We start from the raw sequence: 26,392 nt of genomic DNA, 5'->3' as shown, positions 1-26,392 counted from the left end.
TATACTGTTTGGAGTTAATAGCTGTACTGGTGTAATTCGTGAATCATGTTTTTCACCATGTAACAGATCATTTATAATTTGTATATTTAAATCATGTATACTAGTGAATGTTACATATCATTGTTAGACCATTTTCCATGTCAAACTATAGAGCATGTAATATACACAAAAATGTTTCAAATCAGGTAATAATAGTTGATGTTACAATTTATGTTCAAATCATGTAATAGATCATGTTTTACATAATGTAATAGAATGTGTTCAAATCATGTAATAACATATAATAATTAATATTTCAATTTAAGTAACATAACAATGTTTCAAATCATAAAATTATAGGTCATGTTTTAAATCATGTAATTATAGATAGTGTTTTAAAATCATGTAATGGATAATGTTTCAAATCATGTAATAGAACATGTTTCAGATCATGTTTTAAATCAATGTTTCAAATCATGCAAGATATCATATTTCAGATACATCATGTTTCAAATCATGTAAGAGATAATGTTTCAAATCATGATATAGATAATGTTTCAAATTATGTAACAGATTGTGTTAAAGGATGTGATTTAGATCCAATTGTAGATGTTTTATGAAATTTATCATCGGTAACTTTGACAGTAAAATATGATGAATACTAATGACTGAAATTCTTTGTCCTATCTTCAAAATACAAATAGTAAAGAAATTACATGTATTTGACTATCAGTGGTAATTGTTTTAATGTATAGGAACATCACTTTAGGTTTGGTCTTTATAAATGATAGTAATGAAATAATCTTTTCAGGAGACTCCAATTCTACAGGTAAATTATGGAAGGGTATTTCTAAAAATCATTGTTACCTTGGCAATTGTTTTGTCACCACAATACAAATCTCACTTCCTTATTCCTCACTTTCTCTACCCTCATTTTTCATTGGTTTGAAAATGTAACATGTTTAACCCTTATCATGCCAACACCGAGTTATCTCGGATTTCATGTCCTTACCACAGCAGCCGACACCGAAATATCACGGATTTGTTAGTAATCCAATACACAACGGGGAATACACTAATCAGCAATGTCATACTGATAAGAAATAATTACCAGTGAATGGGGGAGAAGATATCTTAATTGTTCTATAATCTGGGGTCAAGTTAAACATAAATAATCCAGGATGGTGGAATGTTTTCAGTTTTATTCATTTGTAAAAAGTTCAGAAAAATGACAGAAGGGCAAAATAGACAAATGCATGTGCAAGATGTCTTGTTTGATGATGAAAAAATACATAATTCTAGTTCTTGTTCTAGTAGCACTGATAATTATTTTGATCAGTCAGAAAATGAGCAGGAATATATTGAGGATTTATTACATACTTTGCTTAATAATTTTTGTTCTTTTTTACATTTCTTATGATATTTGTATGCAAATTTATAAACTAAAACTCAATGAAATAAAATAATTTTTATATCATTAAGTAGATATTTTAATCTTCTTTTAAAAAATGTATAGGTTTAAGTATCAAATAAAAATAATAAGGTAGAACGAGAGGTTTAAATCACCTAACCCCAATTAACCTTAACTTACATAAATTAATTCGGCACTGCAGGTAGTTAGCAGTGGTAGTTTACTCGGCATGATAAGGGTTAATATTACCCTATGCACTAGTCAATTGTACAGTCTTTTTCCCCATTCCACTTTTGCTAATGTTGGGGGAAAGTGGGGAAATAAGATGTGACCTTGGCCTTTCCCCACACTGCCAGCTCAGTGTGATGGTTTTTATTTTGCTGATATAATTCAAGCTTACAGTGTTAATGCATTAAATATTGTTATTTCTACCACCAAGGGAAGGGTTTATATCGTCATCCTAGTGTAATAACTGGGTAACTTTCATTAAATTTAGAAGGACTTAAACCTTTAATGCATTAAGGTTAGGATATGGGGGTTTCACAAAGTCGTGGCTACAATTGACTGGTGTATAAGGACGGCCATAACATAAGATTCATTTAAACATCACATAGACTGGTTTGTAAGTGTAAAAATCATTGGTTTCATATTCTTTATACAAAGCTTTTAACATTGCAAGTTTTGGTTGAAGGTGTAGGAAATTTTTCTGGTGAAAGGTTCTTTATATAAAGATATGTATATTTTCTAGCTCATAAAAAAATGAGTTTGGTGTTCTATATGTTTGGCTATTAAATGGTTTGATACTTTTTAGTTCAGGAAAGGGAGAATGTTTAACTAATGGTTAAGGTATCTGTCTCTCAACCAAGGAATTATGTGTTTGAGCACTTGTTTGGTGACAGTCTACTGGTGGCAAATCACTCTACCCATGTGGACAGTGCAGACCAAGATCAACCTGCAAGTCCATGCTGCCTGATCCTGGTCTGCACTGTTCAGTCATTATTGATTATTAAATCATCACTAAAAATTATGATTGGTTTTATCCTGATTGAAAGATGGAAAGTCTATTTAAGATATTTAGTTCAAGAAAGGTTAATATAAGTTGCAAGAATTTATTTCATACTGAAGCAGAAGTAGATCATTGAAAGTTATTAAAGAAAATTCTGTCAAATTTCTATAGAATTTAATGAATTATATTCATCAGCCTTCACTGTTTTTAACCATTTAACTTACAGGATATAGCATAATATCATACATGTGACATCCCGGCGGGATTTTAAAAAATCCCGATATTTCGACACTGATCCCGATTCCCGATATTACAGCTTGAATTCCCGATATTTAAAAATAAATACACATCAAAAAAATCAAACACAGCACCTATATCTAAAATGTAAACCGTGCCTCCGGGCATTAATTGTTATCTGTCCATATCCTAAATTATAGAGGATTAAATGTTGAGTCGCTAATTGACAGCAAGGTGACGTAATAAACAGTTCCAATACCCAAAGTAATTCTCACATGTTTAACTTAACACATGTCGTGTGTCAGTCAATTGACCTCTTTTGTAATTTGGCAGTAGGTATTACACGCTACGTCATCAAAACTACCCTGTAAATTTACATGTATGAATTCGGCTCAACCTTTGATTTTCTTTGATTAGTGCCGCACTGATAAAGATAAAAGGTGAGCAGAATCATTTAAAGTGGATCATTCAAAAACCTGTTCGAGATGTCTAATTAACCTATTTTTAGTGAGTGGGTATTTTTTTTTGTTTTGTTTAGGAATTACACAATCACCGAGGCAAAAATGTGGATTTAATTAACAGAACGATTCTTGCATTTATTTTGAGTCTTCTACTTATGTTACGTAATTTAACTGTCAGAGTCTTATGTTCATGAATAGTTGTTGCACGTTTTCAAATAGCTTGTAGCCAATTATTGAATGACTGAAAAGACGGATATAATTTTTCAAACTGAAAATAATGAAATGTGAAAATGTGACTGTTTTAGAAATAGCCTGTATGACTACACTTATTTATTTATCTATTTATTTATTTTTTGGTGAAATAAATTAATATTGATCAACAAAAAAATCATAAAAAGTATAATCATCTAATGATTTTGAGAGTAATATACATGTAGATTCTTTGAACCAAATGTGCCAAACACGCATTGAAAGTCGAGTCGATGAAAAAATCCAGTTTTGAGCCTTAAAATCCAGCTGAAAATCCAGATTTGGCCCATTTCATTTGTCACATGTATGTAATATGTATCTATAAAGCTGCATTTTGTGGTTAATACATTAAAGTAATATGGCAGTTATTATTGACAAACCATCAATTAAATGTATTCTTGTAATTATGAAGGCATCACATAAATTAAAGTTAAAAGAAAATTAATATTCATGTCTAATGAACTGTTTTTATTTGCTGTGAGAAATAGTAATATTTAAATGATATTTATGGCTTAAATCTACTTATTATCTTTAAACCCAATCAATCCATCAATCAAATCAATAAGTCATTCATTCAATCAATCAATCAATCAATAAGTCATTCATTCAATCAATCAATAAATAAGTCAGTCAGTCATCGGAACAATGTTTTATTGTTACAGGTGTGGATGAAGATATTATAATAGGAAATGTATATTCAGCTGATTTAGATGATTGGGATGTTGTTGACAAAAATTACGTCTTCTTTGGACCTCCTGCCATGTCAAAATATTTCAGGTAAGTTTAGATCACCTTCAGAATTCATGGGTTTTGATAATTTTGAAAGTTTTTGTTGAGGTTCTTTGGTCCACCAGCTGAACTGAATAAGGAGAGAATTCAATTTGTAATACGAGGTTTGCTGGTTTGATCCGCAAACAAAGCAACATTTCTATGTGACAGTTGTTAGTAAGTTAGTAAGTTGTCCAGGAAAGCTGAATAGATAGAGCAACCACCGAGATATGACCTAAAAATGTGTAAAAATTAGCGTTAAAAAACAAATAAACTTGAGCTATAAGTAATGTTAAAGGTAATTTTTGTAAGGTAAAGTAATTTTATTGAATAAGTTACACTATTATAACAGTTGAAGTGTAATTTCACTGAGTGACTTTGGCTATTTGTAGATTTAATGCTTATTTTCTGAAGCACTTGGACTGTTATGGAAAGTTTATTAAAGCTCAATTTCTGTAAAACAATTACAGAGCAACCTTTGCAGAGTAGCAACTACCTCTTTACAATGACATTTTCAAATTTTCAAATTTTAGGCTTGACAATAGATTTAACCTTCCTAGAGCAACACTTCTCAGCAATGTCTCCTGTAGGGTGTCCCTCTGCAGAAGTTGTACTTTGACTATCAGTCAAGTTGATAGTCTTTTAAAATTTTAGGGGGCGATTAATTGAAATTAAATTTGATAATAATCTTTGATGCCCTTTGAACTTGATAATCATCATTTATTCCCTTATAACTTATAAGGGGATCAAAGATGATTTCAGTTAATCTTCCCTAAAATTTATTAAGACATCCTTCGTGAATCGTGATTATGTCCTCAAAATAGGAAGAAGAATAAAACTTCTTATAATCTGGAAAGTACTATACCAGTATTATAAAATTATTCTTATTTTATGGCATTTCAGTATTAACAAGAACAATGGTTTAATCAAAATGAACAAGCAGACTCCTGCAGGTAAACATGAATTCAAGGCAAAGGTTCATGACTTTCGAGTGTTTACAAAGATAAATGCAACAGCGACTGTGTCAGTTATAGTGGAAGAGATAACGGATGAGGCTATTTTTAGTTCCGGCTCGATCAGATTCTCAGGTAAATATGTGATTTAGGCCTCATCTACCAATGACATCACTATAGACAAAGGTCAGCCGGCACATCTGGGCTCTCTGATCTTGGTGTGCACTGTTTGCTACTAAGTCAGAACAAAATCTGAAGTTTTGCCTAATAATGACAGGCGATAATATCCATATTGAAAGATGGCAAGTGCATTTTAAATATTTAAGGTGGTAAGGGTTAAAACTAAATAGATTAAACTAAAATGAATTTTGCATAAACTAAATGAAAACTTTTGAAATATTTCATGACTTACTATTGTCATAATCAAATATAATGCTAAATTTTAAACTCACACTATTTGCTCATACCTTTATCACTCAGACATTACTGATTGTACTTTTATCATTTACATTTAACAATATTTTTTAGGGATGACAGCAGAAGAGTTCGTTACGAGACCCTATAATGGGAAGAGTCCTTATGACAAATTTAGGACAGTGCTTGCAGACAAATTGAACGTTCCACTGAACAATGTGGCTATATTTAGTGTAATGAATGTAGAAGATAATCTTGTAGACATTAGGTATGCTGCGCATGGTTCACCATATTACCCTCCGAGTAAACTGGACAGCTTCGTTTCCCTAGACAAACAAGAGGTAAGTTGCAGAGGTCTTCCTCTACCAGTAAAGCTGGTATGCCGCTTTTTGACCTCTTATGTGTTTGTGCGATTTAAAAAACCCAAACAAACAAAAAATTGAAAAATTATCAAGCTTACCTCTTCTTACTGCTGTAAATAAAAGTGGTTAGCCTTAGCCACCAAGTATAGAGCCAGACCAGCCTGCAAGTCTCGTCAGTCTGACCAGGCTCTATACTGTTCGCTTACTTACTTGAAATTTTTATCTTGATATCAACTAAAAAGATAAAAGACAGTTTCAAGTGGGACAATATTTGGAGAAATTTAGCAGATTATGGGATTACTTCACGTATTGTTAATACTTGCTAATTTTTATAACCTCTTTATTTTTCTGGTAAGTGTACAGTTGCTGGTTTGTGTCCTTGCATCAAACTAACATAACTTTACTCATTGTAACTTAAGTAATTTGCTGATATTTTATCTATTTTAAATGTGAGTAACTAATATTAACTTCAAATGTTCTTTTAATCTTTTAATAAACAACCGCCTGATATTATCTTCAAATGTTCTTTAAATAGATGAATGCTTAGGTTTAAAAAAAAACAAAAAGCTATATATACTGTGCCATTAAGCTTGTAAAAATGTTGATGACTAATGATATATTACAGTTTGAAGATGCAGCTGGCATTAAGATCACCATGGTGAACATCGACATGTGTCTGAGGGAAACATGCGAGTCCGGCGGTTGTTCTAACAAACTTGTCATCGGAGATTTCCCAAATCTAGTCAACGCTAACGGCACGTCTTTCATCGGTGTAGCAACTAGCGTCGTAGCAGAATGCCAATGTGCTGCAACAGATTTCTCGTCACCGCCAGACTGTACACCAGGTTATTGTCTGAATGGAGGACAATGTATAAAAGATAATTGGGGAGATGTCAGGTACTGTGTTTACTTATTCAAAGCATCAAAGTTATATGTTATAATCATGATAAGCTTTCAAAGGGTTTAAGGTTTGTAAATTAATTATAGTTTTAATATACATGTATGAAAGCTATGGAATTTTGATGATATTTTCTTAAGATTTATGTTTAGATACTGCCTAAATATTACCAGACATTTGTCTTACAGGCAATTGTTACATGAGATACAGTTTTTGTGTCGCCTCTACGGAGTAGTGGCGACATATAGGGATCACTTCTCCGTCTTCTGTCTGTCCGTCTGTCTGTCCGTCACAAAACTTGTCTGGACTACTCCTCATAAACTACTGGTGCAATTTCATCCAAATTTTACAGGAATGATCAGTACCAAGTCTAGTTGTGCATATTGTCAGCATTTTCCTATTCAATGATTTTTGGCAGAGTTATGGCCCTTTAATAATTTTTAATTTTAAAGTTTGTCGGGACTACTTCTCTTATACCACTAATGCAATTTCAATGAAACTTTACAGGATTGATATGTAGCTCAAGTCCTTGTGCATATTGCAAGGGTTTTCCGGTTGAATGATTTTTGGCCGAGTTATGGCCCTTTGATAAAAAAGGTGTTTTTTTCTGTGTGTTGCCACATACACAAAAGCTTGTCCGGACTACTCCTCATAAACTACTGGTGCATTTTACAGGAATGATAAGTACCAAGTCTAGTTGTGCATATTATCAGCATTTTCCGGTTCAATGATTTTTGTCAGAGTTATGGACCTTTAATAATTTTTATTTTTAAAGTTTGTCCGGACTACTTCTCTTATACCACTTAAGCAATTTCAATGAAACTTTACAGGATTGATCTGTAGCTCAAGTCCTTGCGCATATTGCACTGGTTTTCCGGTTGAATGATTTTTGGCCGAGTTATGGCCCTTTGATAAAAGGTGTTTTTTCTGTGTGTTGCCAGATACGCAAAAGCTTGTCCGGACTATTCCTCATAAACTACTGGTGCAATTTTATCCAAACTTTACAGGAATGATCAGTACCAAGTCTAGTTGTGCACTGTCCGTCTGTCTGTCCGTCTGTCACAAACTTTGTCCCAACATGAAATTGGCCATCATGAGGCGACACATGTGATTACTGATCGCTCTTGTTCTTAGAACATCTACACAAAATTATGTATTAAAACCATTCTATTAAAATAGTATTTATAAATACTAGTGTACAGTTTGTAGCATGATCATGTATTCCGAATGACTCATGGAAATCTTTATAATTATATTAGATGTGTAGATTGTCCGGACGGTTTTGATGGTGCCCGCTGTCAGATGACTCGACACAGTTTCAGCAGAGGTTACGCGCTGTACGCGCCATTTGCGCAGTGCGAGGACAGTTTGACTAGTATAGAGTTTCTGTCTAAAGAACCCGATGGTTTAATCTTTTATAACGGTCCAGTAGAGGAGCTCAGCAGAGATGATCCTCAAGATTTTATAGCTCTGTCGTTAATCGATGGCTACCCGGTGCTACAAGTTGACCATGGGTCAGGAAGTGTGACCTTGACCTTGGACGGGCGTGACCTGAACGGGGATAGACATTTACAGAAGTTGAATGATGGGAGATGGCATCATGTTGATATTGTAAGGAAGGGAAAGGTAAGGAAATGCTATGCTATCTAACCCATATTATGTGTAATGAACTTGTCCTTCTTTGAATTTGGAATTGTCCATTAAGGATATGAAAAAATTTCATTTGAACAGCTGTTAATTTTAGGGATTTCAATATCGGAAATTTTTATTTGAGCTGCCGGCAGTATTTAATGGTCTGGGTCTATACTGGAGGTATATGTCTTTATTATTGCCATAAGCTTTTAAAGAGTAAATTATCCATTTGTAAGTCATTGTCCTTGATTCTCTTGGATATAAGTGTGCACAAAATGAATATTAAAAAAAAATCAAAATTCTATCTCTGTTTTCTTTGCATGAAAGAATTTCTAAACATGTAAATGTTTGTATGATATGTCATTTTAGTGCAAGACAACTGGTGGTAGTTAAAACATTTCAAAGGCATATGCTAGGGTTACATTAAAGACATATATCAGATAGATATATAAATTCTATTATTTTGTTTTCATTCTGCTTTATGTCTTTATATAACCCTGGCATATTCCTTTAAAAGGTATAATTTTTAATGCTGATTATGAAATAAATTCTTGAAACTTATATCTCTATCAGTCATATAATATTCCTTTTCCTGAAACTGATTAGTACTGCCTTGTGGAATTAAGGGAATGACCTGAATAGTGGTTCAAAGCTGCATATCCCTGCGGATATAGGCAAACACCTTAACCATTTGACCACTGCTCCCTTTGATGCTGGTATTTGAATTTCTCACATAAATCAATTTAAAGTATATGTGTTGACAGTGTCCTTTGTATTTACTTAGAAGTTTAAAATTGATGTTGTTTTTCTGTGTACTACAGGAAGTGACAATGATAGTGGATCGTTGCGATATGCTGGTGATAGACCAGGGGTCAGGCAGGGTTACCGATCGCTCACCTTGTTCAGTCAGCATGAAGACTCCGGGAGAGAATTTATTCCTCAATACGAACACGATGTTACAGCTAGGCGGCAGATATGTACAGCCGACTATACCCACGTCTATCACTGATATCAGATTTGTAGGCTGTATGAGAAACTTGATACATAACGGAGAGGTAATTATCATGCTGATAATTTTTGTTTGTTTTAATGTAAGATTCAGGAAATGAATTAATAAATTCTGTGTGCATCATTGTAGAATAATTAACGGTTGGAGTAAAATTGCGCCAGAATATAATTATGAAGGCAGATAAGCCTGACTGATAAATAACAAAGGATCAAGCATGCATTGTACTATAATGCAAGAAAAATTGATATGTATTTCCATTTTAACATGCTAATAAAAAAGTTAATTGATAAAAATATGTTAAATTGCATTTAGCATAGAAGAAATTTTCATGACATTATTTGGTTTATTGATGTCATTTCAGACATCATTAGATGAGTAAGCTTTCTTTTTTTTATACTGTGAGTTTTGTAATAAAGCACTTGACTGCCCTATTTGCTTAGTAGGGGAATAGTGTGAAGTGTTCTAGAATGAAATATTACAATGAGTGAACACCATATCAGCTATTTTCATGAGTTGCATTTTATTTTGAAAATGCATCTCCTCTTTAAAACAAGCTTTATAAAAATTATTAATGAGGAAAAACCTGAATTTTGGTTTCAAATATGTAGATCTATTTTCTTTTCATCCAGTTATTCCTGTGATGCGATTCAGTCATGTGTATATATTTATGTTGTAGTTATACGACCTGTATACCGGCCAATATTCTAAGGGAGAGAATCATGTTAATGGATGTCCGGACGAGGATAACGTATGTGGTATAAACTCCATAGATGGGCCGAGGTGTGGTGAACATGGCACATGTGAGGTGACTGATATGGTCAATGAACAATACAAGTGCACATGCCATACCGGATATAGGTCATCCGGTCCAGGTGCCAATGACTGCGGTACAGGTAATATGCCATTCTTTATGCTCTGTAGATTAGTTTGTTTTAATGCATTTAAATGGAGGCAGTTGTACCTTGTACCTCTGCAACATTATTTATGTATCTTATATTTCAAAAAATGCATATTTAAGTTTGATGTACAGCAAATAAATTGTCTTAGATGAAGATCTGACCAGTCCATCAAAAACAAAACCAAGACATTATGATTTTCTTAGTTATAGATGTAAAAGTTTTCTTGCCTTCATGTTAAATCTTGCATAATTTGGAAAATTTCTAGATAAAAAGATGTTATGTTCACCAAACTTAGTTCAAAGTAGCTTACTAGGGGCTTAGTGGCCAAGTGGTTAAGGCAGTTGACTTTACACCACTTGCCACTCACCTCTGTGGGTTCAAATCTTGCCAGGGAATGTTTTTATGTGAGAAAGCTATCATGCCTGAAATAATGCATAGAAGAGCACCTGAGGTCAACCACCAATAGAGCTGGAGAGTGGCCATTACATTGTTGGTGTGACATAAAACCCAGCAAACAAAGCCTATGTTTGCACGAGCTAAAATTGGCATGTTTTTAAAACGGCTTCATGGTCTATAGAAATATATTATTATAATCAATGTTATGATTGTAGAAACAACAGTACGAGACCTGAAAATGAACAGTTTTATGAGCTGGTCTCTAAAATTCGACTTTGTGAACACGGAGATTAATCCACGCACCACAGAGGTTCAGTTGAAGTTCCGAACCAGGGATCCAGACGGCCTGCTACTACATTTGCCTTCAAATAATGAAGAGTTCATCACACTTGAGGTAAGAATCATGTTAAAAAAATCGATGAGATAAATTATTTGTTACATAATCCAATATATTTAATGTGAACCTTAAGTTAGAAAAGGTTGTGGAAATAAGCATTTTTTTGACCTTTTTTTTTTCAGCGTTTCATCGTAGAAATTGTTGTTAAGTAAAATTTAGTAAGATTTTAGGACATAACATTGAAAGATTAACACAATTAATTGATGAAGAACTCCAAGATATGTTTATACTTTTATTTGTTCACCCATATCCTGCTTAATTTCTTATGTGGACTAGTCCAACATCCATTTTGAGGCAGTCTATTATAAATTCTAGGTATACCGGGATGAAATAAAGAAATTGGACAGCTTACAGCATAGAGCCTGGTCAGATTGTACTGATATGCAATCTGGCTAGGCAAAGTATTACTAACTTTAGTTTGCAGTTTCAGTTTCAGCATTACAGTCACTGTGGTAAATTGTGCTTTTCTTGTATTTAACAGTTGGTTGGCGGGCATGTACAAGTTCTATATAATCTGGGCGGAGCGAACGGCGAGTCTTCACTGATGCTCGCTAAAGCTCCAGCTAGTAACGGACAATGGCATACAGTGTACATGAACAGGATAGGCAAATGGTTTGAATTGAAGATGGACAGTGGCGAGGGTCGCTACAGGAACGAGACTTGGGGACCGTTTAACGGACGTGAACTGATATCTATACGCATGTATCAGATTGTAACTGGTGCTCATGTTGTATTTACTAAAAATCCAATACCTGATGGTCTGGACCTTAATAACAGTAAGCTTTCTTTCTATAAAATCAGCACTGTGCTACTGTTTAATGTGTTAACTGTTTTAATGGGTTTTTTTTTACCTTCAGATCAGTGCTTATTATAAATGCAATCTAGTAAGTGCTGTTAAATAGTATTGTCAGGTGCACTTATTTTATATAGTTATTCAATTTATGATAATTAGTTCCCCACAAATTATAAAGATTTTGCAGTATTTAACTTTGCTTACTACATTACTATTCACAGGTATTTATCTCTTTAGTTAAATTGTAGGACAGTGGGAAAAATAATGCGAGTTCTGTCTTATTTTACATATAAAGCTATCAAATCTGTGTCTTCTTATCATGGTATGCACTGTTTGCTTTTCAGTCTGTACATATTTTGAAATTTCCTTGAAGTTGTTGAATGGTTTTTTACAAATTTAAGATATTTACCATAATAAGGTTTAATTTGTTTATTTCAGCATGTATTACAGACATTCGTTTGAACTCTAAGTGGTTTCCAATGACAAACTCGGAGAATGAACTTAGTGAGGCAGCAACTCTAGAGCTAGAGGAAGGTGTTGCAAATGACTGTCACAGAGATGACTGTAAAAATGCTATTTGTCCAGAAGGTCTTCCATTCGCTATGGTCTGTTTCCCACTTTGGGGCACATATGACTGCAGGTTAGCTATAGTTTGTTTCAAATTCCTATGTTCTTATGTACAGTATAGTTAGTTTCTATAACTTAGGCAGGAGTTATGGTGACATTCTCTCAGGCACAATATTTATGTATTAATGAAATGACAATTCATGCAAGCTTCTCCTGTATGTCTCAAACTTTAAATATGTTTTATGAGCCATTTTACAACTTAAACAGTATTTTGACAGTATTCATTCTTAATGTTTCAGATGCCCAGCTGGAACATTCCCCGATGGATATAATTGCCTGCCTATAGATTATTGTGAACGAGACCAGCCATGTTTTAAAGGAGCTACATGTATTACTAAACCCTACGACCAGAATTTTACGTGTATCTGTCCGCTAGGTTGGACAGGAAGATTGTGCAATCTTCTGTCTGCAACCGATCCGGCTCGCGCAGGAATTACGACAGAATTTATCCTGATATTGCTCTCCTGTATATTTGCTCTATGTGGTAAGTGTAGATACATTGTTAGTTATAAAATTTGTTGAAAGGACAAGGATAAAATGTTGTTAGCTTTTATATAAAGCAAGCTTTGTCAGGAAACTTCTTAACACATTTATAATACTGCCAAATTTCCTTAAAAAGAAAAAAAAATTGGAAAGCACCCTTGATTTAGATGATATCATGACATCATGAGAGTCCATTGAAAATCTGTATTACAAATATGTGACAAATTATTCAGGGATTTCTGGTTCGTTCCTCGGGCAAGAAGAAATTTCTTTATGACAATTGATCTTGGACTTTGAGTCTTACAGTCATTTGTCTCTCACCTCTGATTCAGGATTCATGTTGAATTAGTAGTTGGTGGCTTGCGGAGAAATTGGTATTTATCCGGGAAAGTCTGGTTATGTAATACAACTGCCAAGATTTGATCAAAAATGTGTTTTAATTGGCATAAATACCATCCAAACAAGTATCAGTCATGGAATAAATATAGATTTTAGGTAACCATACAATACTTGAATATTACATATTTACAGTTTTTCTTGCATTTTTTTTTTCTTTGTAGCATTTGCAGTGGCAGTTTACCTGTATGTACGGTTCAGGAAGAAATCAGATCCAGAAAAATATATACTAGACATTGACCCGGATGATGATATACGGGAAAATGTCATCAATTATAATGAGGAAGGTGCTGGTATGTAAATAATTAATATTGAATTGTTATTATGTATTATTTGGAGTGGATGGTGTTTGCATGTTAATATTTTGTTTCATAACATTTTATTTTGTAAATACATACGGTACTCATGTGAGTTAAATAAACGAGACATTCTAAGTTTAAACTCTTTTGAGAATGAACCAAAAGTTTATGGAAACAACACAATTTTTCTGTTTATGAATTTTATAAAAAAAAATTCATAAGATGTAGCTTTTTTTTCTTTAACTGTATAAAGTAAATTCCATGTCAGAACATGTAAATTGTGACAATTGGTAAAATTTTTTTTTTTATCGTACTCACCCAGGCCTTTGTCTCAGGGTCTCTGGATTCATACTTTTGAGGAAGTTGACTAAAAAAGCTAACGGGAGGTTGACAATTCCTCTCAGATGCACTTGTGTGCTTAAAAGAATGCAGAGCCTGGCACCTGAGGTCTTTCTATGCCCAATTGGAAAATCAATATCCTGGTAACTCAATATATAAGAACAGAACCCCTCACTGCTGTGGGTTCCAATCCTAACAAAGACTTTGGATTTTGTCATGTGAGGAAGCTATCGAAATTGCTGGTTCTACTCAGGTGGCCGTTCATGCCCAAAATAATGCTCAGAAGGGCACCTAAAGGTCTTTTGTCAGTAAAGCTGAAAAGTTGCCATATGATCTTAAATTGAGCCAACCAAATAAAACAAAAAGAGAAGATATCAAATTGTACATTTACATAATTATGGTTTCAGGTGAGGAAGATGAAGATGGTTATGACATCAGTAGATTGAGGAGACCTGACACCGTCGATACACTTGGTCGTTATGATCCCTTACAGGGTAAATACGGCAGGAGAGGTAATATATACATTCTTGTCATACTTACCTCCTTTTAACCCTATCTGTGTTAACTAATTTGTATAATGGATATGAATTTTGGCCAGTTTATTTTGAGCTTTAGGGATTTCTCGATGAAAATAGTGAAATAAAGTTGAAAAAAGTCTTGTTAGAGTTTGCTGATATCTAACCCACACAGATGTATACTGATGGCCTGGCTGTGTCAAAGACATGATCTTTTTTCTTCAGATTTATTTATCACTTCATAAGTGAATTTTAATTTTATCTTTTAACAAGTTTATGAGAACAAAAATATTGGAAATCGGTTACCTGCTTTTCATGTGGTATACCAAAACAATTTATGTATACTTTAATATGTAAAAAAGTTTATTTTGAATTTATCATTTTTTCAATTTAATTTTCAGTACCAGGTGAGAGACCTGATGTAGGAGATTTTATAGAACAACGACTTCAGGATGCTGACGAGGACCATAATGCACCACCACACGACGGTGTTCGTGAGTTCGTATTTTGAGGGTGGCGGAAGTGATGCTGGTTCCCTGAGCTCATTACAAACATCATCTGGCGCAGAGGATCAGGATTATGATTATCTCAGTGACTGGGGACCGAAATTTGCTAAACTTGCCAATATGTACGGAGGTGAAGACGAGGCGGAGCATTTATACTCGTAGATCTCAATGACGGTGTCGTGTATTGTCCGGTTTCTTCTGTAGTAAACTTATGGCGGCAAAAATATGTTTAGAAGTGTAGCGGAACAAATGTTTCGAAAACAGTATACTGCGGAACATTGTTAAACTGAATGTTTATAACAGTGTTGACCAAGTCAATATGTGTGTTAATAAACAAACGTTGCAACCAAAGAGGATATATTAAAAGTCTCACTTTCTTACATATAATTAATGTGCTAAACATTTATATTCAGTTAAACAAACAGTGGTGATTACATTAGTGACAAATGTTAAATTGAAATAGTGGGGGGAAACGTGAGAATTTTTTATTACGTAATTGTTAAATGACGAGATAACAGTTGAAGGATTGCGGATAGAAGAAGTGTAGAGATGTAAAACAGTGTCTTGCCAGACGTGGACAGCGACGAGATTATGTTGTTATATTTATATTTACCAAGGTTGTGAAAGGGCGGACCGTCCCACTACTCTAGAGGCATAATACTTAGATATTTAATACTTAAATATGTTTTACTGAACTCTATAGAACCGATAGTTATATTAGATTTTATAGTATGATATAGGTGTTCGTTATATATACAAAGACTGTCTCAGTCATGACACAATGGTGGGGGGGGGGTCGGAGGACAAGGGCCATCCAAAGATACAGTGTCACAACAAATTTATATAAGAAGTATATAATCAAGTTTAATGCTAGCGTTATGTTAGGCAAGCAGTACAGAATTGCAGATGATTTAAGTAGATGGTTACATAGTACTAAATTTCCTGTTTTTTGACAAAGTGCTAACAAGGTTACATTGTACTAAATTGCCTGCCTGGTTGAATGTTGAAGGTTTTTAAGCATTCCCATATGAGATTAAATTTTGTAAATTGTGCAAAAGAAATTGTGTTTGTCTGGTAATATATTGTCAATGATCATCTTTTATATTGTGAATTATGTCTCAAAAAATCAAGTTTTACATGTTGATAGTTTTTTCATGATTATATAATTGAACAGTGAGTAATTGTTATGTAGATGTAGCTGTATTGAATGTTTTTTACAATAAGTACACAAGTCTAGTTTTGATAATTTAAGAACAAGTCGTGTGATTAGTATACAAGTCTAGGTTTGATAATTTAAGATCAAGTCATGTGATAAGTATACAAATCTAGTTTTAATAGTTTAAGAACAAGTCATGTGATTAGTATACAAGTCTAGTTTTGATCATTTAAGAACAAGTCATGTGACTAGTATACAAGTCTAGTTTTGATAATTCAAGACAAGTCATGTGTCTAGTATGCAAGTCTAGTTTTGATGATTTCAGAACAAGTCATGTGACTAGTATCTAAGTCTAGTTTTGATAATTTAAGAACAAGTCATGTGACTAGAATACAAGCCTAGTTTTGATAATTTAAGACAAGTCATGTGATTTTTATACAAATCTTGTTTTAATAGTTTAAGAACGAGTCATGTGATTAGTATACAAGTATAGTTTTGATCCAAAGAGTTGATTTGTCTGGTATATATGTTCAACTTTCATGATTAAAGTAACATGTCATGTTTTATCATAGAATATTTTTATACTTTAAAAATGACACCAATTACATTGTGTGTGTATATATTATATAAAAGAATTTATTTTATACAAGTGTAAGATTAATATTAAAAGTAGGGCATGTCCGTGATTCAAGGTTAGAAACATTTTGGTAATGTTTGATACCACCTTCTTTATGAGTATCGTAAACTAATATGTTTCGAAACAGCATTTCCTCTATGAGCCAGAAAGTCCACATTATACTTATTTATGTGCTGACAACAAGAATTTGCCTTCATTATATCTATAAATAGGTATTGAAGTAATAGTCTTGCCATCAGATCATGCTCTGCACTGTTAGCTATCCTGTCAGTAAATATTTTAAAATATTCCCTGAAAATGATGAATGATTTTGTCCAGATGGAAAAATGGGCAAGTCTATTTGATTTAACAAGGTGAGAATTTAATTGAAGAGCAAACCTGTATTTACCAACATTGTTAAAGTTAGTTGAAATATAAATTTTGTGATTAAGTTGTACAAATGCTAGGAGACATATTGGACTCAATTGAGGACATTCATAGTTATTGTAGGAATTGTAAGACTTTAGTTTCACGTAAAATAGGAACAAGTTAGTGCTACAGTTTCATTTCATGTATCGATCATAGTTTTTTTGTTTTTTGTTATCAGGACCAAAGATGTATTGTATTGAATGTAGATCAGATATTGGACGTTGTTATATAGGTATTTATTTTTGACTTCATTTAGATCATGTACGGACATTTACACAACCCACCTAGGTCAACAAGCCAAGTCATTTTACAATTCACAAAATATTTTCTACATAACATATGTACTCTTGTAAGCAAGTGTTGCAATTATTATTACTTTATCCCGTATACATGTGCATCTTTTTTTTTTCATGGGCATATTTGCTACAAGAATAAGATAAAAAATTTTTTCACCGTCAGTTTTTGTTATATTAACTTTGTGTCTCAGCATTTTTTAGAAAGAACTGACAATGTTGTTTTCAAACAATTGTTTAAAATATAACATTAAATTTTGTAAGTTAGTATTTTATACAGTCTGCTCTGGATTTACCGGTAATGAGATCAATGGAGTCTACATTGTAAAATGTACCTTGTTAAAATCAGTCTCATTCTTAGTGGAGTAGACAGCATATTCTTTAAGCTACAATCATTTGGCATCCCTTTTTAAGGCTGAAATTTCGATACATGGGAAGTCTGCAGGAATACACCCGTATATCTATATTTTATACAGTGACATACTACATATACAGAATGAGTCTACTTTATATACTCCTTGTTTTAGACCATGTGGTCCAAACCAGCATATAGCTAATATATACCTTTCTTCAAAAAGGTATGACTTTTTCCCTTTCCGTTTAGCAAAATCTCCTTTTCAAAACAAATAAGTATATTCAAATAGTAATTTACATAAGATTTTTAGTTTTCAATATTTAAAAGAACAAGATTATGTTTCATTTTAAGCATGCTCTTGTATTTGTGCAGTATGAAATATAAAGTTTGTTCTTTTTGTTTGGTAACTAAATATTTCCGCACCTTAATGCAGTAACGGGGTAACTCCTTATAACATTAAATAGGAGTTAACCTGTTACTGCTCTAAGGTGACGATGTATGCAGTAACAGAACCTGTTCATTATGTTTAATATCATTAGGTTGTGTAATTTACGTTTCTATATAAAGTTTTATGTTTTACAACTTTTTGTCAGAATTTGTCAGTATTATTAAGTTATTTATTTTTCTTAGTTATAGTCTTGTTTTTTCCCCCGATGTGAAAAATATTATATTAATTTTTTCATCTTTTTATCAAAATTTGAGCCGCGTCACGACAAAACCAACATAGTGCGTTTGCAACCAGCATGGATCCAGACCAGCCTGCGCATCCGCACAGTCTGATCAGGATCCATGCTGTATGCTATCAGTTTCTCTAATTGTTATAGGGTCTGTAAGCGAACAGCATGGATCCTGATCAGACTGCACGGATGCGCAGGCTGGTCTGGATCCATGCTGGTCGCAAACACATTATGTTGGTTTTGTCGTGACGTGGCTCATTTATGCCTATACTATGTGTTCTATATACAAATTGTCTACATGTACATGTTTAATTTGTTGTTTGTGTTGGCCATGAAATGCTATTTGCATTGCAGGTAATCATTGCAGAAAATAAGCAGTTTCATTTTCTCTTCTATTACTATATTGAAACTATAATGAAAAATATTCGAAATTTCACAAGATTTTTTTTTTTTAATATTTCAAAAGAAGAGTATAGATTTTGCGCAGTGATCTTCATTAATCCCGCCTTAAATTCATAAATATGTGTCATTACAGGAAATTAAACAACGATTTTGCTATGGTGATTGTTCTTTTGATTCAAGCGATTTCTTTTGGTTAAATTTAAGATCAAACTTACATGTCATTGCAGGTTATAAAATGCTTATATACATGTATATAGAAATGTTACAAAAGATATAATATAAGTGTAACTGTAGTTTATAGTTACATTTATCATGGTCTGCTGTTCATGTGTATAAAAAAACAGCAACACAACAATGAATATAGTCCTCATGGTTTTGAATCTTTACAGATATACACTGCAATTCATTATGTTTACCATGATATACAATGGTCACCTACATGTACATTTCTTAGATAAACTATGCTTGTTACATTTGTATTCTAAGATTTTGCTACATTTATTTATAATTTGAAGTTTAAAAGTTTCATTTTTTTGTAATATTTATAATGTTGTATTTATGAAGATTTTATTCAAGTTGTATCGCCAGACAATTATTTATAGCCGCTTATGTAAAAAGCTTCGAGAAAAGTTTGTTGCATGCTCTTTGTTTTTTTGTTTAAAAAAAATATGTTTCTCAAAAAAAATCAAAAAATTTTTACATGTTTTTTTTTTTTTTTTGTCTTCTCCATACTGGGTAAAACTTATCTAGTCTTAGTGATGAATTTTTATATGCTGTCATAAAATGTATATAAAAAAGGTATAAAAAGAATGAAAAAAAAACACAACATTATTATGGTTATTAAGTAAATAGAATAGAATGCCAATTTTAGTTTATAATTATGGTGAAATTTTTGCAGGTTATTTTGGTAAATCAACCATTATTTACATGTACTAAAATTCCTATAGGGTTGCCGAGTGGCTAAGGTGAAAGCCTTTCTGAAGCCCTCTTAGGATCCTGTAATTATCAACTTTGTCATGTGACACAGTTTCTGCAAGAAAAGAGTAGCTTAAGCTAAAAAAGTTTTAACACCATTAAGCTTAACCTCAATATGTCTTAACTAAACTTTTATAGGTTTGTTTGCAATAGGGAAAAGTAATGTGTTATTTTTGATTTTATAGTAGCAAATCGGTTGTGCATAGTTATTGTAGTTTCTGATAATGCTTCCATTTTTTTTTTTAATATTTCAAAAGAAGAGTATAGATTTTTGCGCAGTGATCTTCATTAATCCCGCCTTAAATTCATAAATATGTGTCATTACAGGAAATTAAACAACGATTTTGCTATTGGTGATTGTTTCTTATGATTCGAGTGATTTCTTTTGGTTAAATTTAAGATCAAACTTACATGTCATTGCAGGTTATTAAATGCTTATATACATGTATATAGAAATGTAACAAAAGAAATAATATAAGTGTAACTGTAGTTTATTGTTGCATTTATCATGGTCTGCTGTTCATGTGTATAAAAAAACAGCAACACAACAATGAATAATTATAGTCCTCATGGTTTTGAATCTTTACAAAATATAGACCTGCAATTCATCATGTTTACCATGATATACAATGGTCACCTACATGTAAATTTCTTAGATAAACTATGCTTGTTACATTTTATTCTAAGATTTTGCTACATTTATTTATAATTTGAAGTTTAAAAGTTTCATTTTGTCGTAATATTTATAATGTTGTATTTATGAAGATTTTATTCAAGTTGTAATGCCAGACAATTATTTATAGCCGCTTATGTAAAAAGCTTCGAGAAAAGTTTGTTGCATGCTCTTTGTTTTTTGTTAAAAAAAAATATTTTTCTCCAAAAAAATCAAAAATTTTTACATGTTTTTTTTTGTCTTCTCCATACTGGGTAAAACTTGTCTAGTCTTAGTGTTGAATTTTTGTATGCCCTCATAAAAAATATATATAAAGAGTATATAAAAAGAATGTAAAAAAAGCATTATCATGGTTATTAGGAAATGGAATAGAATGAGAATTTTAGTTTATAATAATGGTGAAAGTTTTGCAGGTTATTTTAGTGTATTAAACACTACCTATGTACTAAAGCTGTCATTGCGTGGCTGAGTGGCTAAGGTGTAAGTCTCTCTGAAGCCCTCTTAGGATCATGGCTGTTTAGTCATGTGGCACTTGTACCGGCAAGCCAAGAGTAGCTAAAATTAAGCTAAAAAATTTTTAACCCCATTCAGCTTAACATCAATATGTCTGCACTAAACATATATAGGTTTGTTTGCAATAGGGAAAAGTAATATGTTATTTTTGATTTTATAGTAGCAAGTTGGTTGTGCATAGTTATTGTAGTTTCTGATAATGCTTCCATACTCTCATATCATATCATCCTTATTTTCTACCATTCTCTTGATATGGTGATACTGTCTCTGTTTACATAATTTTACCTTAAAGGGACTCCCCTGAGGTTTTTTGACATGACAGGACTGAAAATAATTTTCTGAGATTTGTGTACCAATTGATGGAAGATTTTGTGGAAAAATGATACAAAAGTGAAAAGTGTTGCAAGGCTTTTCACTCAAGTCTAGCTAAGAATCAAACTAAATTGATTTTCAATTTAATTCTGTATATAATTCTTTGGTATCCTTTGCAGAGTTTTCCATTTTGAGTGCTTCACTTGATATTTGTAAGATTTTCAAATTGTATGTTGTCAGAGCTTTGGACCTCAGTGGAGTTCCTTTAAAATCAATTGACTAATATATTCAAAATAACTTACACAATATTATGTCTTCTATGTATTATCAAATTTATTGCAAAATAAGTCTTCGTTTAACTTACACTCTACTTGTATATTTGGTTGTGAAATGTTTTAAGGAAAGATGTTTTTTGTTGATTTTGTAGTGTACAATGGAATAGATGTGTTGTTGTTGTTTTGCCAACTATTGCAGATTTTGCATGTTCTATTATTATTTATTATACAATGTAGTGCTTACTCAGCCTCAGATGTCAGTGAAATCACTGGCCTTTCTAATTTACTGCCAACAACTTTTGCGAAACCATTATTTATAAATTATCAAATCAATAACTAGTAGTTTAACCCTGGCCTCTTTCAAATTTCCTCTGGCTATTACTTGCAAACTTTCACTGCCTACTTTCACATTTTCACTTTTTTTTTGTTTTGTTTTGGGCTACTTTCAAATTTTTGCTAGCTACTAACCATCAAACTTTCACTACCTAGTATTTAACTTTCACTGACCACTTTCAACTTTTCACTGGGTACTTTCAACTTTGAACTTTTCACTGGCTTCTTTTAAAATAATGTTCCACCAGTTTGATATTTTGCAGTGGCTTAATTTTAGCAGCAGTTTGTCTTACCTTAATATGTTTGTGTTGATTTTTCATGTTTTTTGTTTTTTATTTGTAATATGAATAATTAATATATTTTTAGCAAAATTGAGATTATGATAAAATCAAATATTCTGTAATTAAAACTCTCAAATGATGGCTGCAATTTAGCAAAAAAAATTTATATTCTTGAAAAAAAACAATTTTTTCTGTAGTAGTTTTTACCACTCAAACACCCTTATTAAATTTTGTTAATTTCTTCCAAGGTAAACTTTTTGTTTATTTCATTTTACCATTCTTTTTTCTTTTCCAAGTTTTTCAGTTTTTCTTTTCCTGTTATCATTTACCATTGTTTAGTTTAAGTTTATAACTTGCTTTAATGATTGAAATAGAAATGCACACATGCTTGGATATATCGCTAGTATTTATATGATAAAATGATTATATAACCATTCCATGTTCAGCCTGGCTGCATGAACTCTGTACATATGTTATATAGGATGATAGAAAACTTCATTTAGCCATTTATCAGTTCCATTTTCAATGTCATTATTTTCATCTTTTTGATATAATTTTGGAAAATAAAATGTTTACTTAAATTGAAAATGCATCTTGCTTGTTTATGTGAACACAGTGCCGTGTTGCTCTGGATTTAAATAATGGTGTCCCCAAACCCATGGATTGTGGGATTGAAACACTACTTGGGTCTCAACCATGTTTTCTCATCTGACACCAGTACTGGTTAATTCCAAGGAAGTTGACTTGAGAATGGTTTAAATGAGCATCAAACTTTTATCTGATTTGAGCTAAAGTGTATGTGTTTTAACTACATACATTACAAAATATCAGAGTTGATTTGTTAATTATTGTCTTAGTGGGCCTAATTTTGTATCCCCAGTTACAAATACATTGAGCTCAGTATAAGACTTTGGGCCTCTGTGGCCGAGGTAACTGGTATCAGAGCACTCTGACTACAATGGGATTAAAATCACATCAGGGACCAGATTTTTTTCAATAATGTGAGGAAGCCCTCTGGCTTGGCAGTTCCACTTTAGAGCACCCTCAGGCCTGAAATATTGCAGGGAGGGTCACCCGAGGTTTCTTGCTAAAAAGTCGCTGTATGATCTTGACAGTGTGACTTAAACCAAACCAACTAGTACAATACTTTTGGTGTTTCAAGTTCTCATGTATGTAATGTTACCATACAAGTCGGATAATACTCGGTGTCATTTGTTTATTCTAATATCCAAATTCAACACTTTAATACAGAGTACATTCTACATAATGTAGTAATTTAACTATTTCTGTGATAGTGCTAACATCATAAAATCCTGAACCTGACACAAATTAAATCACCTCATGAAAATAACAACTGAAACCTTCCACTTAAAATGAATGACCCACTCAGTGACGCCCTTCAATTGAAGGTTAGTGGAGATCATAAAGTCCCGGAACAGGAGATATTGTATTAGCATACATGTACATGTCAGATAAGTTTGGTAAGTTGATAGGTATAACTTACTTAAAGCAGGGTCTTTCAAATAGAATGGTCAGGAGTCAGATCAATTTTACGAAAAAAAATGTCTGGACCGAGTGACATGATTCAGGTTATCTACTGACTGTAATCTGGCCTAGTACATAACTGTTCAAAAATCAAATAATAAGATAATGTTTTGTTAAATCGATCAAAAATTACTGAAAACTAATCCTGGCTGCATTAGATTATCAGTTTTTACTTCAAACCAGAACGTGTTTGTTAAACACAAATGCCCCCGGCTCCGATTCTTGTCAGTAGCAATATTTCAAAAAATGTTTACCCATTCACTCAGATATGGACAGAAACATTGCCAAAAAATTTTAAACACAAGTTATATAGCTTGACAGAGTCATGGCATTTTGTAATTGTGAAATATATAAGTTGCCAAGTGATTGCTATGACTTGTGAAGTGATAAATATTCAACTTTATCAAATATATATAAATGTAAGAAATCTATACTTGGCACCCTTGACCTTGACCCACTGATACCTATAGAATATCATGCAAGTTATCTTCCTACCAAATATGAAATACACCTGTCAATAAATAAAGGCTGTATGGGCAAAAATGTTAAAATCTATTTTGAGCATTGATGACCTTGACCAAACTGACCCCTAACTCTATCCAAAGGAAGAATACCATGCAAGTTATCTTCCAACCAAATATGAAACAAGCAAATTCGTTGAATTTATATCCCCCGCCGAGTACTGGTTATTATTAACACAACAACTGAAGACATAAGGCTTTATTTATATATTAATCATGGCATAAACAGTAATATTCTTTGAACTTGATAAATATTCAGGGCAATAACAGAGCCATAACTTTGTGTTAAATAGTAATATCTGGAAATGCCAATGAGATGTATGCATAGTGCATAACTAATCAAGGGCCATAAATTGATTAAAATACCGGACAAGGGACTATAGCACATCTCCTCAGTATCCCATAAGTTTCATTGAATTTTTCCACCAGTAGTTACAGAGAAGTAGGGGGGGGGGGGGGGGGGGGGGGGGGGGAAACCCAATTTTATTGCCTTTAAAAAAATAGGGCATAACCTAGTTAATTTTTACCCCAACAAAGGCAATTAGGATTCCTTGGTAAAGGTTAAAAAAGTTTCTTGAATTCCGCCAAATTTAGTTTTTGGAATACAGGAACTTTTTTTATTATACTTTTTAAAATTTAAGCCATAATTGAAGGGTTAAAGTTCTGACCCAAAGGGCAATATCGCTTCTCTTGGTATGGGAAAATTATAAAATTTCTTAATTTACCAGTTTTTCCAAGGAAAATAAAAAAGGCGGAAATTTTTTTTCTATTGCAACTGCTAACAAACAGGCCATAACTTGGTTTAAAAGGCTACCGGAACAAAGCCGACGATTGGCATCTCCTCTTGATATTGATGATTCCCATAAAGTTTCGTTGAATTCCAGCCAGTAGTTGCAGAGAACTAGTCCGGAAACGAAATTCGGACGGACGGACGTATGGACAACGCCAAAACTATATCCCCCTCCCGATTCCATCGGCGGGGGATAATTAATCTGTCAATAAATAAAGGCTGTATGGGTAAAAGTGTAAAAATCTATTTTTAGCACTTGTGACCTTGACCCAACTGACCCCTAACTCCATCCACAGTAAGAATAACATGCAAGTTATCTTCCTACCAAATATGAAATATATCTGTCAATAAATAAAGGCTGTATGGGCAAAAATGTTAAAATCTATTTTTTGCACTAGTGACCTTGACACACTGATCAAAAGGAAAAATACCATGCAAGTTATCTTCCTATCAAATATGAAATACACCTGTCAATAAATAAAGCCTGTATGGGCAAAAGTGTAAAAATCTATTTTTAGCACAAGTGACCTTGACCCACTGATCCCTACCCCAATCAAACGGATGAATACCATGCAAGTTATCTTCCTACCAAATATGAAATATATCTGTCAATAAATAAAGGGTGTATGAGCAAAAGTGTAAAAATCTATTTTTAGCACTGGTGACCTTGACCCAACTGACCACTAACTCCATCCAATTTTATGTTCCTATCAATTATAAATGACATCTGTCTATAGAATATGGTTAATACACATGTAAAAATCTATTTTTAACATTGGTGACATTGACCTTGACCCAAATGACCCCTTACTTTACCCAAAGAAGGAGGACCTCCCTTGGCATGTTTGTATTATACATAAAAGGCATCTACCAAAAAATAAAGGCTGTATGAGCAAAAATGTTTAAATTTATTTTCTAAACCAGTGACCTTGACCTTGACCCTAGAGACCACTTACTCCACAAAAAATTAGAGGACCATTAAAGGTATCGACCTACCAAATATGCAAGATATCATTAAATAAATTAAGCAATTAAGAGAAATTTACGATAAATCCAACTTGCCGGAATAGGTTAACCAGACAAGGCCCTATTTTCAAAGTGAAAAAAGGGAAATAACTGGGAAATATGGATGACACAGTTATATAACTTGGCAATATCATGTACTTTGTATTGATAAGCTAGTGTGGAAATTATGAAGCCATTAATATAGATAGAAC

The 26,392-nt window shown here is 32.8% G+C and overlaps 1 protein-coding gene across 1 annotated transcript in view; it reads left to right on the top strand.

Annotated features, from left to right (window-relative positions):
• LOC132736625 (neural-cadherin-like) overlaps positions 1-18,576 on the top strand; it is a 46,165-nt gene extending 27,589 nt beyond the window's left edge. Inside the window, 16 exon segments of the mRNA XM_060723788.1 lie at positions 791-808; positions 4,006-4,120; positions 5,015-5,199; positions 5,593-5,819; positions 6,466-6,737; positions 7,998-8,364; positions 9,192-9,425; positions 10,056-10,272; positions 10,890-11,068; positions 11,553-11,847; positions 12,303-12,504; positions 12,731-12,975; positions 13,535-13,663; positions 14,416-14,520; positions 14,925-15,025; positions 15,027-18,576. Of these exon segments, the coding sequence (XP_060579771.1) occupies positions 791-808; positions 4,006-4,120; positions 5,015-5,199; positions 5,593-5,819; positions 6,466-6,737; positions 7,998-8,364; positions 9,192-9,425; positions 10,056-10,272; positions 10,890-11,068; positions 11,553-11,847; positions 12,303-12,504; positions 12,731-12,975; positions 13,535-13,663; positions 14,416-14,520; positions 14,925-15,025; positions 15,027-15,191 (3,056 nt within the window). The 3' untranslated portion in view covers positions 15,192-18,576.
• The last annotated feature ends 7,816 nt before the right edge of the window (positions 18,577-26,392 follow it).

This window comes from Ruditapes philippinarum, unplaced genomic scaffold (genome assembly GCF_026571515.1).
Source record: "Ruditapes philippinarum isolate M1 unplaced genomic scaffold, ASM2657151v2 ctg1774_1_1_1_1, whole genome shotgun sequence".
NCBI classification, from domain to species: domain Eukaryota; kingdom Metazoa; phylum Mollusca; class Bivalvia; order Venerida; family Veneridae; genus Ruditapes; species Ruditapes philippinarum.
Note: the sequence above shows the minus strand (reverse complement) of the source record. Positions and strands in the feature narration are given on the sequence as shown.